Source organism: Natator depressus, chromosome 15, assembly GCF_965152275.1.
Source record: "Natator depressus isolate rNatDep1 chromosome 15, rNatDep2.hap1, whole genome shotgun sequence".
Lineage (NCBI taxonomy): Eukaryota > Metazoa > Chordata > Testudines > Cheloniidae > Natator > Natator depressus.
In genome coordinates, this window is record NC_134248.1 from 32842805 (window position 1) to 32864053 (window position 21249).

At 45.3% G+C, this 21249-nt stretch overlaps 1 protein-coding gene across 2 annotated transcripts in view; it reads left to right on the top strand.

Annotated features, from left to right (window-relative positions):
• The window catches only part of ZNRF3 (zinc and ring finger 3), a 217491-nt gene that overhangs the window by 187103 nt on the left and 9139 nt on the right, over positions 1-21249 (top strand). Inside the window, exons 3-5 of one of the 2 annotated variants that reach the window (XM_074972553.1) lie at positions 6764-6838; positions 13690-13821; positions 15470-15580. In XM_074972553.1, the coding sequence (XP_074828654.1) occupies positions 6764-6838; positions 13690-13821; positions 15470-15580 (318 nt within the window). The remainder of the gene's footprint in view (positions 1-6763; positions 6839-13689; positions 13822-15469; positions 15581-21249) is intronic. The other variant, XM_074972554.1, reaches the window with a different exon arrangement.

A 21249-nucleotide genomic window follows, 5' to 3' on the forward strand; every position in this document is an offset into this window, starting at 1 on the left:
CCATGCAGATAAAGGAACATGGGAGGCTGCCCGCTCTACAAGGGAGAGTTAAGGTAGTTTGGTACCTTGTGTGACAACTACAACAATAATTCTGTTTCTGAAGGTTCTAACTTTTGGGAAGAGGAGGGGGGGGGCCATTTCTTTCTTGTTTTTGACTCTAACGCTCTTGAAAAGCAGTATAGGTTGATATGTATCTGCAACGGAGCTTTACTCTGCCAAAGTCATTTGTGTGGGAACTGAGACTTAAGGAAATGTGTTGCTGTTTGACTCTGCATGTTATAACTTCTGTGTAGTAACCTCCTACCTTTTGAGCTTGTACCTTTCTTCTTGGTTTACATTTTGGCTGCTACATTTTTTTTTTTGAGAGTAGCAAGTACTCTTCAAACATTAACTGATATTTTATTTATTTTTAATGCTGAAAGGCACTTTATGAAGTAGTATCTTCTTAAGTGAGGCTTAAATTGCATCTTCAGTAAGCAGGAGGGCTCTGAGTAAGCAGCAGATAGGAAACTTTCAAAGGTTTAATGACTTTAATTATCCATCAAGATGTTTTTAGGAGGGGGGAAGAGAGGCCTTTGTGGAAGCAATGAGGCTTTGCCCCACAACTTTAAAGAGTTCTCTTTATTATTGTGGGGTGGAAGACATGCAGCTGCCTGCTCCTCCCTCTCCTGCAGTGCAGGTGCGAAGGTTTCTCTTGCTTAGTTACCTTCACAGAGCTAAGGGAAAGAGCTGAAAATCAGATGAAGAATATGCCTGTGTTCAGGCCCCAGCCTGCTCACACTCGCTTGCTTCTCAACAAAGTGCTGTGGTTTTAAAAACTAGGGGCGGGGGAAGGAAAGGGACCAGAAGGGGAGAGGCTGCGGTGGAGGCGGGGGAAGAGAGAGAGAGACTGCATTCTGTGGTGTGTTTGTGGCTTCCACTCTTTGATCTCTTGCCAGGGAAACCTGGAAGGTCAGGCCAAGCTACAACTAAATTATGGAGAGTGGAGTTGAGCAGAATGCTGGAATGGGATCCATAGTGTATGCATGTGTATTGTATGTGTAAAAGCACTCTGCCCCCATCCAAGTCCGCTCTAACACCCACTTATATCTCCACATCTGAAGCTTTCATATCTCACTGTTGAACTGAATTACACTTTATATTTACTCTGAGGAGAGCCCCTTTTTCTAATCTGCTTCTTGTTTTTCTATTAAGTTGGTAACTTGGTCAGAGACTTGATTTTAGTGTCTGTGGAGATGTAATGAGTCAGAGTCTGTAATAGCTTAGTTCATACATTGGGTCTGTTTTCACCCTTAGGATCAGAATCTAAACGCAGGCAAAGAAAACAATCCCCAGTCTTTGAAGTGACTGTGCTGCCCCTCACCTTTTCAGCCTTTAGTGTGTGTGGGTGTGTGTGTGAGGGTGTGTGTGAGAGAGAGCAGGGGTGGCAGGTTTGTAGAAATTTTGGGGGTGCCCAGAACCCCCCCCCCTGCAAACTCCCACACACACCTGCCTAAGGCTCTGGGAGGGAGTTCGGGTGCAGAAAAGGTGAGATGTCAGGCTCTGGGAGGGAGTTTGGGTGCAGGGGGTGTGAGGGCTCTGGCTCTGAGAGGGAGTTTGGTGGGGGACGGGGTCTGGGATGGAGTTTGGGTGCAGGCTCTGGGCTGGGGCAGGGGATTGGGGTGCAGGAGGGGTGCAGGCTCTGGAAGGGAATTTGGGTGTAGAAGGGGTCAGGTCAGGCTCTGGGAGTGAGTTTGGGTGGGGGAGGGGGTCTGAAGTGCAGGCTCTGGGAATGAGTTTGGGTGCTGGGTGCAGGCTCTGGGCAGGGGGCGGGGTGCAGGAGGGGTGAGGGGTGCAGGCTCTGGGAGGGAGTTTGGGGGTGAGAGAGTGTGCGGGGGTGGGGGTGCAGGAGGAAATCTGGGGGCTGAAAGGTGTGTTTGCAGAGGGGGTGTGGGTGTAGGCTCTGGAAGTGGATGGGGGGGTTCGATGCTTACCTGGGGCACCCTCTCCGGCAGCGGCTCCTAGGCGGGGCAGGCCGGGGGGTCTCCTCATGCTGCTATCTCCAGGCACCGCCCCTGCAGCTTCCCATTGGCCGCAGGGGCGTTTGGGGTGGGGGCAGCGCGCAGCGGCACAACCCCCTCACACGGGCTGCAAGGACCTGCTGGCAGCCACGTGGAACGAGCGCGCAGGAAGCCGCTCAGCCCCACTGTGCTGCTGGGTGGCGGTGGGAGCCCCTGGGCTGTTTTAAATCCCCTGGGGGCGGCAGGTGGGGCCGGGGGGAAGCGTGGGGGGAGTGTGTGTGAGCAGGGGAGGTGGGGCCCTGGGACAGGAATATTCTTGCTGGAGCCAGGCCCCTGGGACAGGAATATTCCTGGTGCCTGGGCACCATGGGCCCATAGAACTCACCGCCCATGAGAGAGAGAGAGATGTAATTTCCTTTGGAATGAAAAGTTTCAGTTTGAAAACAGGGCACTTTTTGAGACAGGGCTTCCAATCCCCAGTCCGTAGACTGATGGAGGGTTACTTGTGTCATACTTTTGACTCATGCTTCGGGGAACAGTAGCTGACCAGCATGCTTGTTAGCCTTGTGCTTGGGTGGCCAGCTTTATGGAAATAGGAATAACAAGGGTGGAGAAAGGGAAAAAGTGACAAGTGAGAATTAAAAGTAAAGTTGACTTTTCTGCCTTTGCCTGGGGCCTAGCAAAATCCTGCCTTGCCTGGGTGTAATTGGTTAAAGTGAAACTAGCCAAGCAAGTTTGCTGCAGAAAGGGGTAGTGGCATTTCTTTAACCCCAGTTTCCATGATTGGCTTGTCTACAACCAGATCTCTGTGGTATAATATCCTACATTTTGTATTTTACTGGGACCAGTGGGCCTGCTTTCTTCTGCTGCTTTTGCAATGCAATGTTGTGTGCTATCAAGACTCTCTAATGCTTAGTGCATATAAAATGTGTTAATACAGAATCATAGAACATTAGGGTTGGAAGAGATCTCAGGAGGTCATCTAGTCCAACCCCCTGCTCAAAGCAGGACCAACACCAACTAAATCATCGCAGCTAGGGCTTTGCCAAGCCGGGCCTTAAAAACCTCTAAGGATGGAGATTCCACCACCTCCCTAGGTAACACATTCCAGTGCTTCACCACCCTCCTAGTGAAATAGTGTTTCCTAATATCCAACCTAAATCTCCCCCACTGCAACTTGAGACCATTGCTTCTTGTTCTGTCATCTGACACCACTGAGAACAGTCTAGCTCCATCGTCTTTGGAACCCCCATTCAGGTAGTTGAAGGCTGCTATTAAATCCTCCTTCACTCTTCTCTTCTGCAGACTAAATAACCCCAGTTCCCTCAGCCTCTCCTCGTAAGTCATGTGCCCCAGCCCCCTGATCATTTTCGTTGCCCTCCGCTGGACTCTCTCCAATTTGTCCACATCCCTTCTGTAGTGGGGGGACCAAAACTGGACGCAGTACTCCAGGTGTGGCCTCACTAGTGCTGAATAGAGGGGAATAATCACTTCCCTTGATCTGCTGGCAATGCTCTTACTAATGCAGCCCAATATGCCATTGGCCTTCTTGGCAACAAGAGCACACTGCTGACTCGTATCCAGCTTCTCGTCCACTGTAATCCCCAGGTCTTTTTCTGCAGAACTGCTGCTTAGCCAGTCGGTCCCCAGCCTGTAGCAGTGCATGGGATTCTTCCATCCTAATACAGAACTCTGCACTTGTCCTTGTTGAACTTCATCAGATTTCTTTTTGGCCCAAACCTCCAATTTGTCTAGGTCACTCTGGACCCTATCCCTACCCTCCATCGTATCTACATCTCCCCCCAGTTTAGTGTCCTCTGCGAACTTGCTAAGGGTGCAGTTAATCCTATCATCCAGATCATTAATAAAGATGTTGAATAAACTGGCCCCAGGACCAACCCCTGGGGCACTTCGCTTGATACTGGCTGCCAACTAGATATCAAGCCATTGATCACTACCCATTGAGCCTGACAATCTAGCCAACTTTCTATCCCCTTTATAGTCCATCCATCCAATCCATACTTTTTTAACTTGCTGGCAAGAATTCTGTGGGAGACTGTATCAAAAGCTTTGCTATATCTCCTGGACCAGGGCCGTGGTCCTATGTTACTTATGCCCCTGATACCACTATTAAGGTTAGGAATTAAAGCTGGTATTGTAATATATTCCTGGGACTCACTTTCTTTAATGAGCTGAGTGCATTAAAGTTTATGCAGAGAAGTTGGATGTGGGGTCGGGGCACTCAAGTCAGGATGTCGGCTGTTCTAATCTTTTTCCTGGCAAAGTGGTTGGACTTATGATACCATTGCTCAGCAGCTCTATAAGTAGGTGCTGCTTTGTGGACTAATACAGCAGCGTTTCTCAGCTTTTACTCTTCACATAGCTGTAACATCCCTTGGTTCCCCCAAGTCTCATGCCAGCCAGCCTAGACGATACCAGTGGTGCTGTGCTGAGCCTCTCATTTGTCTGTGGAAGAGGAGCTTGCTATTACAGTGGTGCGCTAATGCTGCAACATGCAGTAGATATTGTAACATGCTATCTGGAAATATGCCACAAGGGTGTGTGGTGCCCCACAGGTACTCAGATGCTAGTAGCTGGAGGCATTGTGGTTCTTTGTCATCTTCAGCGTACAGAAAATATAGGCGTAAGAGTTTGACATTCAAGAGCTACTGGGCCTTTTTGTTCTTTAGCATGTACCGGGGGAGAAAAAGTCAAGATGCAGCAACCCAAAATTGTACCTAATGAGTCTCAGGATCAAATAATTATACATTTCTCAAGTCTGCAGAGTACTCCTTATAACTAAAAGAAGAACCTATGGATAAGATCTTGTCTACACGGGGACCTCAGGAAATTTAATTCAAATGAGCTAAAGCAGTGAATTTAAAGTGGATTAATTAAACTGCATGAAACCTCTGGGTGGATGCTCTCTTTCAGAGTCAAAGTGGCTTCTAACTTCTATGATTCTGTGCTACAAGACAGTGATAAGTGACCAAACTTTGTTTTTGGTAATTTATTGGGTTACCTACTGTAAACCTGCTTGTTCACCATTCTATGCAAAATGAACCAAACCCAGACACACTTCAAAAGTATAATAATCTCCAGAGATCAAAAGCTCTTCACATGTGACCCCTGCACACTGAGAAAGAACTGTTTTCTAATAGGCTCTAAAGTCTACATCCCTGAAACACTTGAGCAAGTGCTGGGCATCTGTGAGAGAACCCTTCTGGGCAATCCTGGGTGAATTGCCACTTCACTGGCACATCTCCATGGCAAAGAAGAAGAGCGTTACTAGATCAGATTCCTTTTTGCTCTTCATTCCCAACAGCTATTAGCGATTAGCCAGGTGTTCTGACTTCAAAGGAGATAAATATTTGCTGGGCTGAGGCAGAGACCCTTTCTTGGGAGCTCGTTTCCCTCAGGTGCTGTCTGATGTGTTTTATTAGGTTTTAAATGAAAACACAATAAAGAGAGAATGGAGCAGAGAAAATGACCAGTTAGTCCTTCACGCTTGCAGCCAATTTTTTTCATGTAGTAAAACCTCAGTATTACTCCATAAAAGGCATGTTTGTACCATCTGTTTATTTCCTGTTGGATTTGAACACCTGCTGCGTTGGTCTCTCTACAAAGGGTCAGGGCCCTGTGATTTCTCTCTGTTACCGTGACAGTTGTTGTTTTCTGGAGGAAGCGGGGGAAACCTAGTCCTTCATGGATGCCTGAATGGGAGGTGTAGCGCTAGCTGTGAAGATCCAGTGATGACTGTTTGCTGTAGGAAGTTATAGGACAGCATTTCAGTCGAGGTTGCAGAGACACTTACAGAAGCTGCAGTGAAAGGTGCCTGCAGCTCCCATTTCACTATCCCAGAGGATTTTAATACATACAGTGTCCTCGGCTGGCTCTTGGTCACTCCAGTTCTGAATTATGGTCCCTTGGTATAAACCCTTCACAAATCAAATAGAATCGATCTTCTGTGGGTGGAGATGCTGCATGCAGTAAGACTGACCTCTAGTGGACAGACATAGCACTGTCCTTTCAAAACATCTGAGGAATACACACTCACTGGACAGAATTTGGCACAACTGCAGAGAGAGAATGGATTTAGGAGACTTTAAAGGTGACATGTGTAATGTCCCTGTCTCCTTATAGACCTGCCAAAGGTGAACACTTTTCCCTCTTCCTCACTGCAGAAAAGGTTTTCTCCTGGAGCCCCACAGCACTCCCTCCCTCCTATGTGGTCTGTGGAGGGGGCTTCTCTCCAGGTTACTTAATTTTTTCAGTTCTAAGAAATGTTTTTTAAAAAGTTTAAATTTCATCTGAGACTATTAACTTACTCAAAAGGAGCATGAGTGGGGCTGGGAAGGGCACCATGGATGCCCTGGAGTGGTTGGCTCCTCCCTGCACTAGAGATTCAGTTATCCCTGCATTTGCAGTTGCCTTCTGAATTGATTATATGGAAATAAAAACATTTAAATCATGTTTACTTCCTGCCCCGCATGTGAAAGTGGGAAAGGGTAGGCTGCCTATGCTGTTGGCAGAGGCAGTGCTAGCCCCTTGGGGGCCCAAAGCAGGAATAACCCCCCCACACCCATACACACACACTAAGAAAGCAAATAGAGAGCCCCCTGAGCTGCTCAGGGCCCTAAGCATGCTTAGTCTGCTTATGCCTAGCAGTGGCACTGGTTGCTGGGATGGGAAGAGTTAGGGGGCAGAGGGGACATTTCCCTTTTGGGAGGTGTTAAAGGGGCATTATCTTTTTCTCATTGCAGGCAAAGCGGGCAGTGCAGCGAGGAGCCACAGCTGTCATCTTTGATGTGTCTGAAAACCCAGATGCCATTGACCAGGTACAAAGCAGGGAGCCCAGGTTTATCCCAGTCTCTATGAGCTTTACCCTCACTGTTAGGGCTGCTGTACACCAAACTCTCTGAATCGTGAGCTGTGTTCTTTGCTCTCATAATAGAGCTGTCCTACAATAGACACACCTGCTCTTCTCTCTGGGGATGTGGTGTTTGGGATTTTCCCTCCCACTCTTCAAGCAAGTACCCTGACTGAGGGTGATGGGGAATGGTAAAGCCAGAGAGGTCTGTCTTGTTTCCTACTTTTTAATCTGCTGCATTTCTATTTACTCTTTTTCCGGTCGAGGGGGTGAGGTCCCAGGAAAGCGGGGAGGTGAGTACTCCCCTTTGCCCAGCATACACACGCACTAAATACCACCTCAGCCTTTTCACTCCTTTTTTTGAGACACTGTTGTAATCCATTGCTGTGTTGTCTAGGATGCTCCCTTCACCCCCCTCATCTCAAAGGGAGAGCATTTGATGTACAGGGTGGAAGGGATGCTTCAGTGTAGTGCCCGCTAGCAGCAGCCACTGCAGTTCAGGTTGCAAAATGTTTTCTGTTTTATGCCCCTGTTTTCTCACTTTTTGGACTGACATTTTCCAGGCTTTGCCTCTTACTAGAGGAGTTGGTTTTGAGTGTGTCACTTTTATTCACTTTGGGAGGGTGGGGTTGTGTTTTTGTCGGAAGTTTGAGCAAAATCTCTTCAGCCAGTTCTGAGTTATGGGAGCAGGAAAATACTTTTACAAGTGTGGAAAAAAATTCTAACTATGCTTTTTTTGAACAGGGCTACGACAAAAATAGCTCAAGTATGAAAGTTTAAATTGGGCCTGTGTATAGTCCTCATGGATAAAAGCCTGCATGATTAGGTTTGAAAGAACTTGGTTCAACTCTGGAAGAAACGTGTTTGAAAATTGAGTACAGAGCATGTATATTAGAGACTATCTGCAAGTGGAGGTGTAAAATCTTAAAACAGATCACTTACATGTAACTTAGGTCCTAATTCTGCAACATTTACTTGCATGAGTAAATCTTGATTTTCACACATGGAAGGAATCCTCTACTGTGGAAACTCACTGGCCACAGGAGCAAGTGAAACCCTCAGAATGTTGGTGCCTAAACTGCTCTCCCTATATAAACCTTCCAGCTGCCTCCTCATAGTCCCAGTCTGCTGCTTCCGTGCCACAGGATACAGCTTCTCACTAGCTCTGCTCTGATCTTGAGGGTTTAGCCCCGCACCCATAGGTTCTGTTGACAGCCCTCCTTTCTCTATTCTCCTGATATTCTCGTTTTTCCCCATCGTTAGTCTGTTTCTGGGCCAGCAGGGGTAGTGGTGTCACCTGGATGCAGACATGGTAGTACAAAAATAGCGAGCAACGGCCCTGTGGGAGGTCACTGCTGACCAGGAAGGGTCCTGCAGGGGTGGGTGATGGACTGAAGTCAGTGCTTCACTGCATGCTGCTCCCCTCACTGCAGGCAAGGGAGCAGTCAGGTCCAGGAAAAGTGGAACAATATCCAGACATGGGCAGAGCTAGGGCCCGCTGGACGTGTGGTCAGAATCTGCTCAGGGGGAGTCTGCCCTATGCTTGCATGATGGCTGGGCCATCAAATCCACTGCCCCAAATGCCCATCACCAGATTCAGTACTACCACCCTTGACAACCACCAGTGCCTTGGAATCGTTCCTTTCAGGGATATCACTCCACCTGAAGACACTGGTTTCCTTAATGTGGTGCTTCATGTGTGGTCACGTTACAGCCCCTGGTCAGTGCTTTAAAGATATTATAGGATGAGTCTGCACCTGCCACTTCTTTGTTGAGCCACCAATTTTCTTATCAAGCTACTCTGGTGATCTCTGGGAATAGGTCCTGAGCATGGATCCAAGTGACCCCCACAAATTTTTCCCTGTCCTCCTTGAGCTACTCTCCTAGGAAAAAGGTGGCTTCCAAGATGTCCTGATAAATTTTATAGGAAAGCTTCTGAGAGCCTCCAGATAAGTAGTCGTCTTTGTAGAAAAATGAATCCCCTTCTTCCTCTGACTATTCTCCTGCAGACTTGGGCTCAGAATCTGGAGCGCTTGGCATAAGGGTTATTTAATTAACTTGTCCTGAAAGTAGATAAGGTGTTGGCATTAAGAGAGAACTCAGTGCCCTGACTTCCCTGCTAGTATTCCTCTCTTACGAAAAAGGAAAGCAAGGACGATATATCCTTTTCAGTTCTAACCTCTTTGGAAGAGGTAGTGAGTACAAAATGCTTAGTGGAAACATACCAGCATATATGCTACACTACTTGTTGTTTTTTAAATCAACGAAAAGTGGGATAATTTTGGCTTTGCCCATACAGTGGTCTCAGAGATCCTTAGTGAAAAAATGCATTTACAATGGTTACTTAAAAGGGACTTTGACACCCTCAGCTGCTGCATCCAGTGCCTTCACATCTAAAGCCTCCTTGTCCTGACTAAAAGCCAAGACCCAGGTTTGCAAGAGTAATCTAAGGACGAGAACTCCCTCTTCCATCCCCCCCCAGAAAAGAAAAAGGAGGGCTTCCTGCAAGCCTTTTTTCCTACCCTAAGGCTTCCTTTGATCATATCCTACAAGCCTAGATTTAATGGATAAGCTCTCAATTTCAGAGCCTGCAAACTCTAAACAAAGAATCCTGCTGTGCAGACAAACACCTGCTAAGTTGATCAGTCAATTTATTCTGCCACAGCCTGCACATTATGTATAGAAGAGAATGGCCCCATTTTTTTCTGTCCCACGATTTGTTACAAGCTTACCTCCTGCTCCCAGCCGTCACTTAAAGGGAACTACGATTTGGCCTGTGCAGCTCCGCATGTAGCCATTTCTGTGTCACCTCCTGACACAGGTTAAGACCCTGAACTAAAATCCTGTAAGTGGAGATTTTGGGATGGTTATCACTCTGAGTTTGCCTATCCTTTCATGAGGATACCCTTCATGTATATGAGACTCCTTTTGTTCTAGAACATGGTTTTTGTTCTCCTTGGTATTACTATAGCTAGAAAACATATATGATTGCTGTCATGGGAGGTGGTGATCACCTCCAGGGCTTTCCTGTCCCAGGCATTGTTGGATGGCTAGAAGCAGTTTGGTGAAGTCCTTGAAGACATTAGCAAGCTTTTTATGCCTGAGGACCACGTTGATTTTGTACCAATGAGCAAAAGTCACAGGTTCTGAGACCAAACTGCTTGTCATCCCTCAAGGCAAAGCAAGTGTTCTCCTTGATGTATGATTTGTCACAAGAGTGCTTCTCCCTGGCACTAGGCTACATGACCGTGGAATAGGCTGGGAACACCTGACCTATCTGGACTGTGACCCCTTGTTATAACAGAAAAAAGTTGTGGGACCCTCTCCCATCTAGTCATAAAAAAAATGGAGGATGGCTATAACCTCTTGACCTGTTTGAGGCTTTCTGAGGGTCATGACCCTCCGGCTGAGAATCAGTGTTATAGATTTTGTTCCCTCATCTTCAAATTTCAACAGAGTACTTGAAGTCCTAGGGGACAATTTCCAGGGTGAGTCAGGCCCAGAAAATTTCCTTTGAGGGGAAAATAAGTGTGTAAGGGTATAGCAGTTACAAGGATAGCTGCATCTCTGTCCGCTTCCAGTCAGGCCTTGTGCCTTTACCTATCCCATGATGGTTCTGTGTCAGATTAGACCGTTTGAATGTACTGCATATATGTTATCTTGTAACAGGAATCCTTTAGTCTGGATTTTTTTCCCACTCTGTTACATAATATATGCTTAGAAGTTGCTAAGGTTGGGTACTTTAGTACTCAAGTAGGTCTGTGCAGTGGTCCCAGGACACTTATAGGGGAAGCAGTTTATATGCCAAAATTCTGAGTTTCAGCTATGCTTGTGGCTATGGTTGACACTTCAAGTTAGTCTCTGCATTACAGAGGATTTCTCCATTACATGAAGACATATATGGTAAATTCAAATTGACTACACACGTGCATAATTCTTTGCAGATTAAGACCCAAGTGTGTACCTGTTGGTTCAAATAAGCATTAGAAGCCAAATAACTGTATCAGTGAGTTTACAAGCTCTGCTGCTGAAGACAGAAGAACTTATTAGCTCATAAGTCAAAGGGCTCACAAGCTAGGAACTTGAATTTTGCTGATGAAATGCGTGCTGCATAAATGTTCTACAGCAGAGGTGGGCAAATGTTTTGGCCCGAGGGCCACATCTGGGTGGGGAAATTGCTTGCAGGGCCATGAATGTAGGGCGAGGGCAGGAGGTTGGGGTGCAGGAGGGAGTGTGGGGTGTGGGAGGGTGTGCAGTGTGCAGGAAGGGGCTCAGGGCAAGGGGTTGGGGTGCAGGAGGGGTGCGGGGTGCAGGAGGGGGCTCAGGGCAGGGGGTTGGGGTGCAGGGAGGGGGTGGGGAGTGCAGGAGGGGCCTCAGGGCAGGGGGTTGGGGTGCAGGAGAGGTTCGGGGTGTGAGCTCTGGCACGGTGCCGCTTACCTGGAGCAGCTCTAGAGTGGCAGCAATGCACCGCGGGGCTAAGGCAGGCTCCCTGCCTGCCCTGGCCCCACACCGCTCCCGGAAGCGGCTGGCACCAAGCCCCTGCGTCCCCTGGTGGGAGGAGGCAGGCAGAGGGCTCCACGTGCTACCCTCCCCTGCGGCTCCTTCCCCTGAAGCTCCCATTGGCCGTGGTTCCCCATTCCCAGCCAGTGGCAATCCCGCGAGCTGTAGTTTGCCCACCCCTGTTCTACAAGCTCAAAAGTCCTCAATTGTTGTAGAAAGCCAAGGAAATGTAAATACAAAAATTGTTAGTATAACATTAAAACTATATAGTTTAAAAACCACAAAAGGTTTGAAAATGTACACTGCAGCCAAGTTAATATTTTTGGAACATACAAAGTATTTCTATTCTTGTTCTTAAGCATGAAGTTTAATGTATTATTATGCTAAAATATGCACAATTAAAACATACATATTGCAGCTGAGTAAAAATTGCGGTTAAGAGATTAACTTTTACCTTTCCTCACTTTGTGATTTTTAACTGAAAAATTAATTCAGTTTTAACTAGGGCTGTCAAGTGATTAAAAAAAAAATTAACTGCACGATTAAAATAATGAATAGCGCAATTAATCACACTGTTAAACAATAATAGAATACCATTTATTTAAATATTTTTGGATGTTTTCTATAATTTCAATTAGTGTACAGTATATATGTATTGTTGATCACAAATATTTGTGCTGTAATAAACAAAAGAAATAGTATTTTTCAGTTCCCCCATTACACGTACTGTAGTGCAATCTCTTTATCATGAAAGTTGAACTTACAAATGTAGAATTTTGTATATAAAAAAGCTATTAAAAAGCAAAACAATGTAAAACTTTAGAGCCTACAAGTCCACTCAGTCCTACTTCTTGTTCAGCCAATCACTCAGACAGACAAGTTTGTTTACGTTTACAGGAGATAATGCTGCCCACTTCTAATTTACGTCACCTGAAAGCAAGAACAGGCGTTTGCATGGCACTTTTGTAGTCGGCATTGCAAGGTATTTACGTGCCAGGTATGCTAAACATTCGTGTTCCCCTTCATGCTTCACCACCATGACGCTTGTTTAAAAAAAAAAATGCATTAATTAAATTTGTGACTGAACTCTTAGGGGAGAATTGTATGTCTCCTGCTCTGTTTTACCCACATTCTACCATATATTTTATGTTATAGCAGTCTCAGATGATGACCCATCACATGTTATTCATTTCAAGAACACTTTCATTCCAGATTTGACAAAACGCAGAGATACCAATGTGAGATTTCTAAAGATAGTAACAGCACTCAATGCAAGGTTTAAGTGCCTTCCAAAATCTGAGAGGGATTAGGTGTGGAGCATGTTTCAGTAGGCTTAAAAGAGCAACATTCTGATGTGGAAACTACAGAACAAGACCCACTAAAAAAGAAAATCAACCTTTTGCTGGTGGCATCTGACTCAGATGATGAAAATGAACATGCATCAGTCTGCACTACTTTGGATCATTATCGAGCAGAACCAGTTATCAGCATGGATGTTTGTCCCCTGGAATGGTGGATGAAGCATGAAGAGACATACGAATCTTTAGCGCATCTGGCATGTAAATATCTTGCGATGCCAGCTGCAACAGTGCCATGTGAACGCCTGTTCTCACTTTCAGGTGACATTGTAAATAAGAAGCAAGCAGCAGTATCTCCTGTCAATGTAAACAAACTTGTTTGTCTTAACAATTGGCTGAACAAGAAGTAGGACTGCGTGGACTTGTAGGCGCTAAAGTTTTACATTGTTTTGTTTTTGAGTGCAATTATGCAACAAAAAAAATCTACATTTGTAAGTTGCACACTTTCACGATAAAGAGATTGCACTTATAGTACTTGTATGAGGTGAATTGAAAAATACTATTTCTTTTATCATTTTTACAGTGCAAATATTTATAATAATATAAAGTGAGCACTGTAGACTTTGTATTCTGTGTTGTAATTGAAATCATTATATTTGAATATGTAGAAAAACATCCAAAAATATTTAATAAATTTCAATTGGTATTCTATTGTTTAACAGCACAACTAAAACTGTGATTAATCATGATAAATTTTTTAAATGGTGATTAATTGTTTGAGTTAATTGCATGAGTTAACTACGATTAATCGACAGCCCTAATTTTAACTCAAGTTTTTAACTTAATTTTATGTTTGTAAAGTGTTTTGAAATTCTCGGATGAAAGGATGCATATAAAAGGACAAGTGGTGGTGTATCAAGTGCTATCTTCATTTACCATGGTCTCCTCTCCTTCTCTTGAAAAGAGAATTGCTGGTCTGAAATAAATCTATTTAATGGAATTTTACTGTGTTCTCTTCTAGCTGAACCAGGGCTCAGAAGACCCTTTGAAGAGGCCAGTGGTGTATGTGAAGGGGGCTGATGCTGTCAAACTGATGAACATAGTTAACAAGCAGAAAGTGGCACGAGCAAGGATTCAGCACCGGCCCCCACGGGTGAGACTTAGTGTGCAGTGGGGATTGTGTTGCTGTTGCTTCATGTAGCACCTGTTAACAGCATTGATTGATAACATGTAATGTGATGCTTTCCATGAGTGCTGACTGGAGAACAGTTAGTTACTCACTCAAAAAGTGTCACTGACTTCCCTGGGATTTCTCAAGTGAGTAACATCTCACCAGTGTTAAGGAGGAGGTTCACAGTCTGGGCCCTATATTTATTACACAGGGATTGCGGGAGGGGGGGGGATTTGTATTATAATTGTCCGTTAATAAAGAAAACAAAACATTTACATTTAAAAAAAAAACAAAACTAATTATTCTACAGGGATGAACTCCCAGGAAAGCAGTCTGTCTGATGTTAGTGAACATTTCTTGATTACATTTTTCACACATGGATTAACAAAGAAATCTGAGACTTTATTCATTTTCCAATCTAGAATGGATATTCCCAAGACATCTTGAACACTTCCTACATGTAGTTTATATGAGAAAAGCGAACATAAAAATCAGTGCCAAGTATCAGAGGGGTAGCGTGTTAGTCTGTATCCACCAAAACAACAAGGAGTCTGGTGGCACCTTAACGACTAACAGATTTATTTGGGCATAAGCTTTCTTGGGTAAAAAACGAAATGCATCTGACAGCCTGATGATGCATCTGAAGAAGTGGGTTTTTATCCACGAAAGCTTATGCCCAGATAAATCTGTTAGTCTTTAAGGTGCCACCGGACTCCTCCTTGTTTTTATAAAAATCCGTGTAGACCAATTTCAGAGTAACAGCCGTGTTAGTCTGTATTCGCAAAAAGAAAAGGAGTACTTGTGGCACCTTAGAGACTAACCAATTTATTTGAGCATGAGCTTTCGTGAGCTACAGCTCACTTCATCGGATGCATACTGTACTGTATGCATCCGATGAAGTGAGCTGTAGCTCACGAAAGCTCATGCTCAAATAAATTGGTTAGTCTCTAAGGTGCCACAAGTACTCCTTTTCTTTTTGCGTGTAGACCAAGTTTCTAGTTCATTTTTACTGTATTCCTAAAGCACCAGCTATATTAGGAAGCATGACTCATTTGAGCAATCGGTACTTTGCTGAGGACTCAGACATGTTGATTTTACTTGCTTCAGAAATTGAATTATACCAAAAACCCACTGGAGCTGTTGGTAACTGTGATTCACTCTGGTGAAACCTGTTGTTTGTAGAACCAGCATTGAGTTCAGAGCTGCTGTAAACCTTATACTCTAAGGCTGGTCATAACTGTGGCCCATCACACGCTTACATTCCCATGATAAATGCGACTTCCTCCCATTTTTTTTCTGATTGTTTGCTATATCCCTGCATGTAGAGTACGCCCCTGACTATTAAGTTTATGGCATCTTATAAAATGATATTAGTTGACCTCACTCAAAGATACTGACTTAAGATTCTGGCTCATGCATCAGGGCTCATGAGCAACAGGTCAAGAGAGAGGCTAACATATCCAGTGGCTTTTTCCAACAGTGTAGTTCATGCCCACAGTGCATTCATGGAAATCATAATCATCAAGAAATTAGAGAAGGGGGAAATGGATTTGAAGGGCCTAGGAATGGATTTGAATGTGATCTGCCTGGGGAGGTAAGTTAAACTTCTTCTGTCTTCTTCACTTCTAAGCAACCCACAGAGTACTTTGACATGGGGATTTTCCTCGCCTTTTTTGTGGTGGTCTCTCTCGTTTGCCTCATTCTTCTCGTCAAGATCAAACTGAAGCAGCGACGTAGTCAGGTAAGAGCTGCCTGAGCTCAGGATCAATAATGATACTTTCCTTGCACTCTGACTGCTGTCTCTGCCTCTTCTAGAGAGTTGGGTCAGTGCTGTTGAAGAGAGAGAAGGGTTCAGTGTCTGGAAAAACAATCTTTGTGAAAAGGGTATTATCCAAAGATGCACGGCACTTTGAAAAGGTGTGGAACTTTACTAAGAGACCTGCTATACTCTGCTGTGCTTGATAAGTTGATCCCTTGGGCTGGGAGTGCTACAGAAACTCTGTTGTTATTCCCACGTGGAGGAGGGAGAGAAATTGATCGGAGTGGTGTTGATGAATTCTAACAAAGGATAGGTTTCAGAATAGCAGCCGTGTTAGTCTGTATCCTCAAAAAGAACAGGAGTCCTTGTGGCACCTTAGAGACTAACAAATTTATTTGAGTATAAGCTTTCGTGGGCTACAGCCCACTTCATCAGATGCATACAGTGGAACATATAGTAAGAAGTTATATATATACATACAGAGATCATGAAAAGGTGGAGTAAGAGGCTAATTAATTAAGATAAGCTATTATCAGCAGGAGAAAAAAACTTTTTAGTGATAATCAAGATGGCCCATTTAGACAGTTGACAAGAAGGTGTGAGGATACTTAACATGGGGACATAGATTCAATATGTGTATTGACCCACACACTCCCAATCTCTCTTCAAACCCAAGTTAATGGTATCTAGTTTGCATATTAATTCAGGCTCAGCAGTTTCTCGTCGGAGTCTGTTTTTGAAGCTTTTCTGTTTCAAAATTTCCACCTTTAAATCTGTTACTGAGTGGCCAGAGAGGCTGAAGTGTTCTCCTACTGGTTTTTGAATGTTATGATTCCTGATGTCAGATTTGTGTCCATTTATTCTTTTGCGTAGAGACTGTCCTGTTTGGCCAATGTACATGGCAGAGGGGCATTGCTGGCACATGATGGCATATATCACATTGGTAGGTGTGCAGGTGAACGAGCCCCTGATGGCGTGGCTAATGTGGTTAGGTCCTATGATGGTGTCATTTGAATAAATATGTGGACAGAGTTGGCATCGGGCTTAGTTGCAAGGATAGGTTCCTGGGTTAGTGGTTCTGTTGTGTGGTGTGTGGTTGCTGGAGAGTATTTGCTTCTGGTTCGGGGGCTGTCTGTAAGCAAGGACTGGTCTGTCTCCCAAGATCTGAGAGAGTGAGGGATCATTTTTCAGGATAAGTTGTAGATCTTTGATGATGCACTGGAGAGGTTTTAATTGGGGGCTGAAGGCGACAACTATTGGCGTTCTGTTATTTTCTTCGTTGGGCCTATCCTGTAGTTGGTGACGTCTGGGTACTCTTCTGGCTCTGTCAATCTGTTTTTTCACTTCAGCAGGTGCGTATTGTAGTTTTAAGAATGTTTGATGGAGATCTTGTAGGTGTTTGTCTCTATCTGAGGTATTGGAGCAAATGCGGTTGTATCGTAGAGCTTGGCTGTAGACAGTGGATCGTGTGGTGTGTCCTTGATGGAAGCTGGAGACATGTAAGTAAGAATAGCGGTCAGTAGGTTTCTGGTATAGGGTGGTTTTTATGTGACCATCGCTTATTAGCACAGTAGTGTCCAGGAAATGGACTGCTTGTGTGGATTGGTCTAGGCTGAGGTTGATGGTGGGATGGAAATTGTTGAAATCATGGTGGAATTCCTCAAGGGCTTCTTTTCCATGGGTCCAGATGATGAAGATGTCATCAATGTAGCGCAAGTAGAGTAGGGGCGTTAGGGGACGAGAGCTGAGGAAGCGTTGTTCTAAGGCAGCCATAAAAATGTTGGCATACTGTGGGGCCATGTGGGTACCCATAGCAGTGCCGCTGACTTGAAGGTATATATTGTCCCCAAATGTGAAATAGTTGTGGGTAAGGACAAAGTCACAAAGTTCAGCCACCAGGTTTGCCGTGACATTATCGGGGATACTGTTCCTGATAGCTTGTAATCTATCTTTGTGTGGAATGTTGGTGTAGAGGGCTTCTACATCCATAGTGGCCAGGAGGGGTTTGGGGTGCAGGCTGCCCTGGGGCTGCAACATGGAGAGAGGGGCCCCCCCCACAGCCCTTTCTCGCTGCAGCTCCTCCAGAACTGGGGGAGAGGTGCCAGTCCCCCCGCCTGCGTGGCCCTTGATAGCCTGCTGCGCAGCTTAAAGGGAACTTAGGTCTGCACTGACCTATAAAAGAGTAGTCAAGTGTCAGGGGGTAGCCGTGTTAGTCTGTATAGACAAAAACAACAAGGAGTCCAGTGGCACCTTAAAGACTAACAGATTTATGTGAGCATAAGCTTTCGTGGGTAAACACCTCATTTCTTCAGATGCATGGAGTGAAAATTACAGATGCAGACATAAATATACTGACACATGAAGAGAAGGGAGTTACCTCACAAGTGGAGAACCAGTGCTGACAGGGCCAATTCGATCAGGGTGGATGTAGTCCACTACCAACAGTAGATGAGAAGGTGTCAATTCCAGGAGAGGCAAAGCTGCTTCTGTATGAGGCAGCCACTCCCAGTCCCTATTCAAGCCCAAATTAATGGTGTAAATTTGCAAATGAATTTTAGTTCTGCTGTTTCTCTTTGAAGTCTGTTTCTGAAGTTTTTTTGTTCAAGTATAGCTACTTTCAAATCTGTTATAGAATGTCCAGGACAATTGAAGTGTTCTCCCACTGGCTTTTGTGTGTTACCATTCCTGATGTCAGATTTGTGTCCATTTATTCTTTTACATAGGGACTGTCCGGTTTGGCCAATGTACATGGCAGAGGGTCATTGCTGGCACATGATGGCATATATAACATTAGTAGACATGCAGTTGAATGAGGCTCTGATGGTGTGGCTGATGTGGTTGGGTCCTCTGATGGTGTCGCTAGAGTAGATATGGGAACAGAGTAGGCAACGAGGTTTGCTACAGGGATTGGTTCCTGGGTTAGTGTTTCTGTGGTGTGGTGTGTAGTTGCTGGTGAGTATTTGCTTCAGGTTGGGGGGCTGTCTGTAAGCGGGGACTGACCTGCCTCCTAAAGTCTGTGAGAGTGAGAGATCGTTTTCCAGGATAGGTTGTAGATCGTTGACATGTGCAGGCGAGGTTTTAGCTGGGGGCTGTACGTGATGGCCAGTGGTGTTATTTTCCTTATTTTCTGTTATTTTCCTTGTGGGGCCTGTCCTGTAGTAGGTGATTTCTGGGTACCTGTCTCGCTCTGTCAATCTGTTTCCTCACTTCCCCAGGTGGGTACTGTAGTTTTAAGAATGCTTGATAAAGATCTTGTAGGTGTTTGTCTCGGTCTGAGGGATTGGAGCAAATTCGGTTGTATCTTGGGGCTTGGCTGTAGACAATGGATCGTGTGATGTGTCCTGGATGGAAGCTGGAGGCATGTAGGTAAGTATAGCAGTCAGTAGGTTTCCGGTATAGGGTGGTGTTTGTGACCATCACTTATTTGCACTATAGTGTCCAGGAAGTGGATCTCTTGTGTGGACTGGTCCAGGCTGAGGTTGATGGTGGGGTGGAAATTGTTGAAATCCAGGTGGAATTCTTCAAGGGCCTCCTTCCCGTGGGTCCGTATGATGAAGATGTCATCAGTGTAGCGCAAGTAGAGGAGGGGCGCTAGGGGATGAGAGCTGAGGAAGCGTTGCTCTAAGTCAGCCATAAAGATGTTGGCATACTGTGGGGCCATGTGGGTACCCATAGCAGTGCCAGTGACTTGAAGGTATAAGTTGTCCCCAAATCTGAAATGGTTGTGGGTGAGGACAAAGTCACAAAGGTCAGCCACCAGGTTTGCCGTGACATTATCGGAGATACTGTTCCTGACGGCTTGTAGTCCATCCTCATGTGGAATATTGATATAAAGAGCTTCTGCATCCATGGTGGCCAGGATAGTGTTTTCAGGAAGATCACCAATGCATTGTAGTTTCCTCAGAAAGTCAGTCGTGTCTCGAAGATAGCTGGGAGTGCTGGTAGCGTTGGGTCTGAGGAGAGAGTCCAAATAGCCAGATAATCCTGCTGTAAGAGTGCCGATGCCTGAGATGATGGGGCATCCAGGGTTTCCAGGTTTATGGATCTTGGGTAGCAGTTTGGCCAATGTATATGGCAGAGGGGCATTGCTGGCACATGATGGCATATATCACATTAGTAGACATGCAGGTGAATGAGCATCTGAAGAAGTGAGGTTTTTACCCACGAAAGCTTGTGCTCAAATAAATCTATTAGTCTTTAAGGTGCCATTGGACTCCTTGTTGTTCCTATAAAAGAGTATATCCCATATTGGGTCATAGATTCAGAGACTTAAAAGCCATAAGGAACCATATGATCATCTAGTACAACTTCCTGCACAACACAGGCCATTGAATTTTACCCATTAATTCCTGTGTCAAGGCTGTATCATCTGGCTGAGCTAAAGCAGGTCTTTTAGAAAGACATTCAGTCTTGATTTAAATATTTCACATGATGGAGAATCCACCACATCCCTTAAGTTGTTCTAATGGTAATTACCCTCACAGTTAAATTCAGACTGGAAATAAGGTACACATTTGTTTTCTAGCTTCAGCTTCCAGCCATTGGATCCTGTTATGCCTTTGAATGTGAGATTAAAAAGCCCTGTACTATCTAAAATTTTCTCCCCATGTAAGTGCTTATAAATCGCAATCATGTCACCTCTTATCTTCTCTTGGGTCAACCAAACAGACTGATCTTCTTACCTTCTCACTGTCTAAGGCAGATTTTCCAGACCTCAGATCATTCTTGAAACTCTTTTCTGACCACTTTCCAGTTTTTCAACATCCTTTTTGAAAGGTGGATCCGGATCCGGGCGCAGTTTTCAGTAATGGTTTCACCAATTTCATATACTCAGGTGGTACCACCTACCTGCTCCTAGTCATCATTCCTCTGCTTTTATACATGCAGAGATCATCTTCGCTCTCTTAGCCTCTGCGTCACACGAATGCAGTTCAATTGGTTGTCCATTTGACCCCTAAGTTCTTCTCAGAACCCGTGCTTTCCAAAATACATTCTTCCATCCTGTGTGTGTAACCTACATTATTTCTTCCTAGATGTGTGAGCTTGTATTTGCTGAATTACAGCACATGTACTTTGATAAAGCTATGTTTTAGTCACAGATAATTTTTAGTAAAAGTCATAGACAGGTCATGGGCAGTAAACAAAAATTCATGGCCCATGACTTGTACTATATACCCCTAAGTAAAACTTGGACTGGGGGGCCACAGGTGCTTTGGGGTGGGGTGTGCAGCCTGAAACCCCTGCTGGTGGTGGGGTAGGAGGGTTGGCAGGGCTGGCAGGCTCCCTACCCGGCTCCGCACGGCTCCGCGGAAGTGGCCGGCATGTCCCTGCCAGCTCCTAGAGGGAGTGAAGGCTAAGGGGCTCCGTGCGCTACCCCTGCCATGAGCGATGGCTCCGCAGCTCCCATTGGCCAGGAACTGCAGCCAGTGGGAGTTGTGGAGGTTGGGTGCCTACAGGCAGGGGCAGCATGCAGAGCTGCTCCACCTAGGAGCTGCAGACACATACCGGTCACTTCTGGGAAGCCCTCCTGAGGTAAGCGCCGCCATGCACCCCAGTCCTGTGCCCCCTCCCACATCCAAACTACCGCTGCTGGGGGTGGGAGGGGGTGGTAGCATGAGACTGCCCCAGCTCTGGAGCCAGTCGCACCGGCT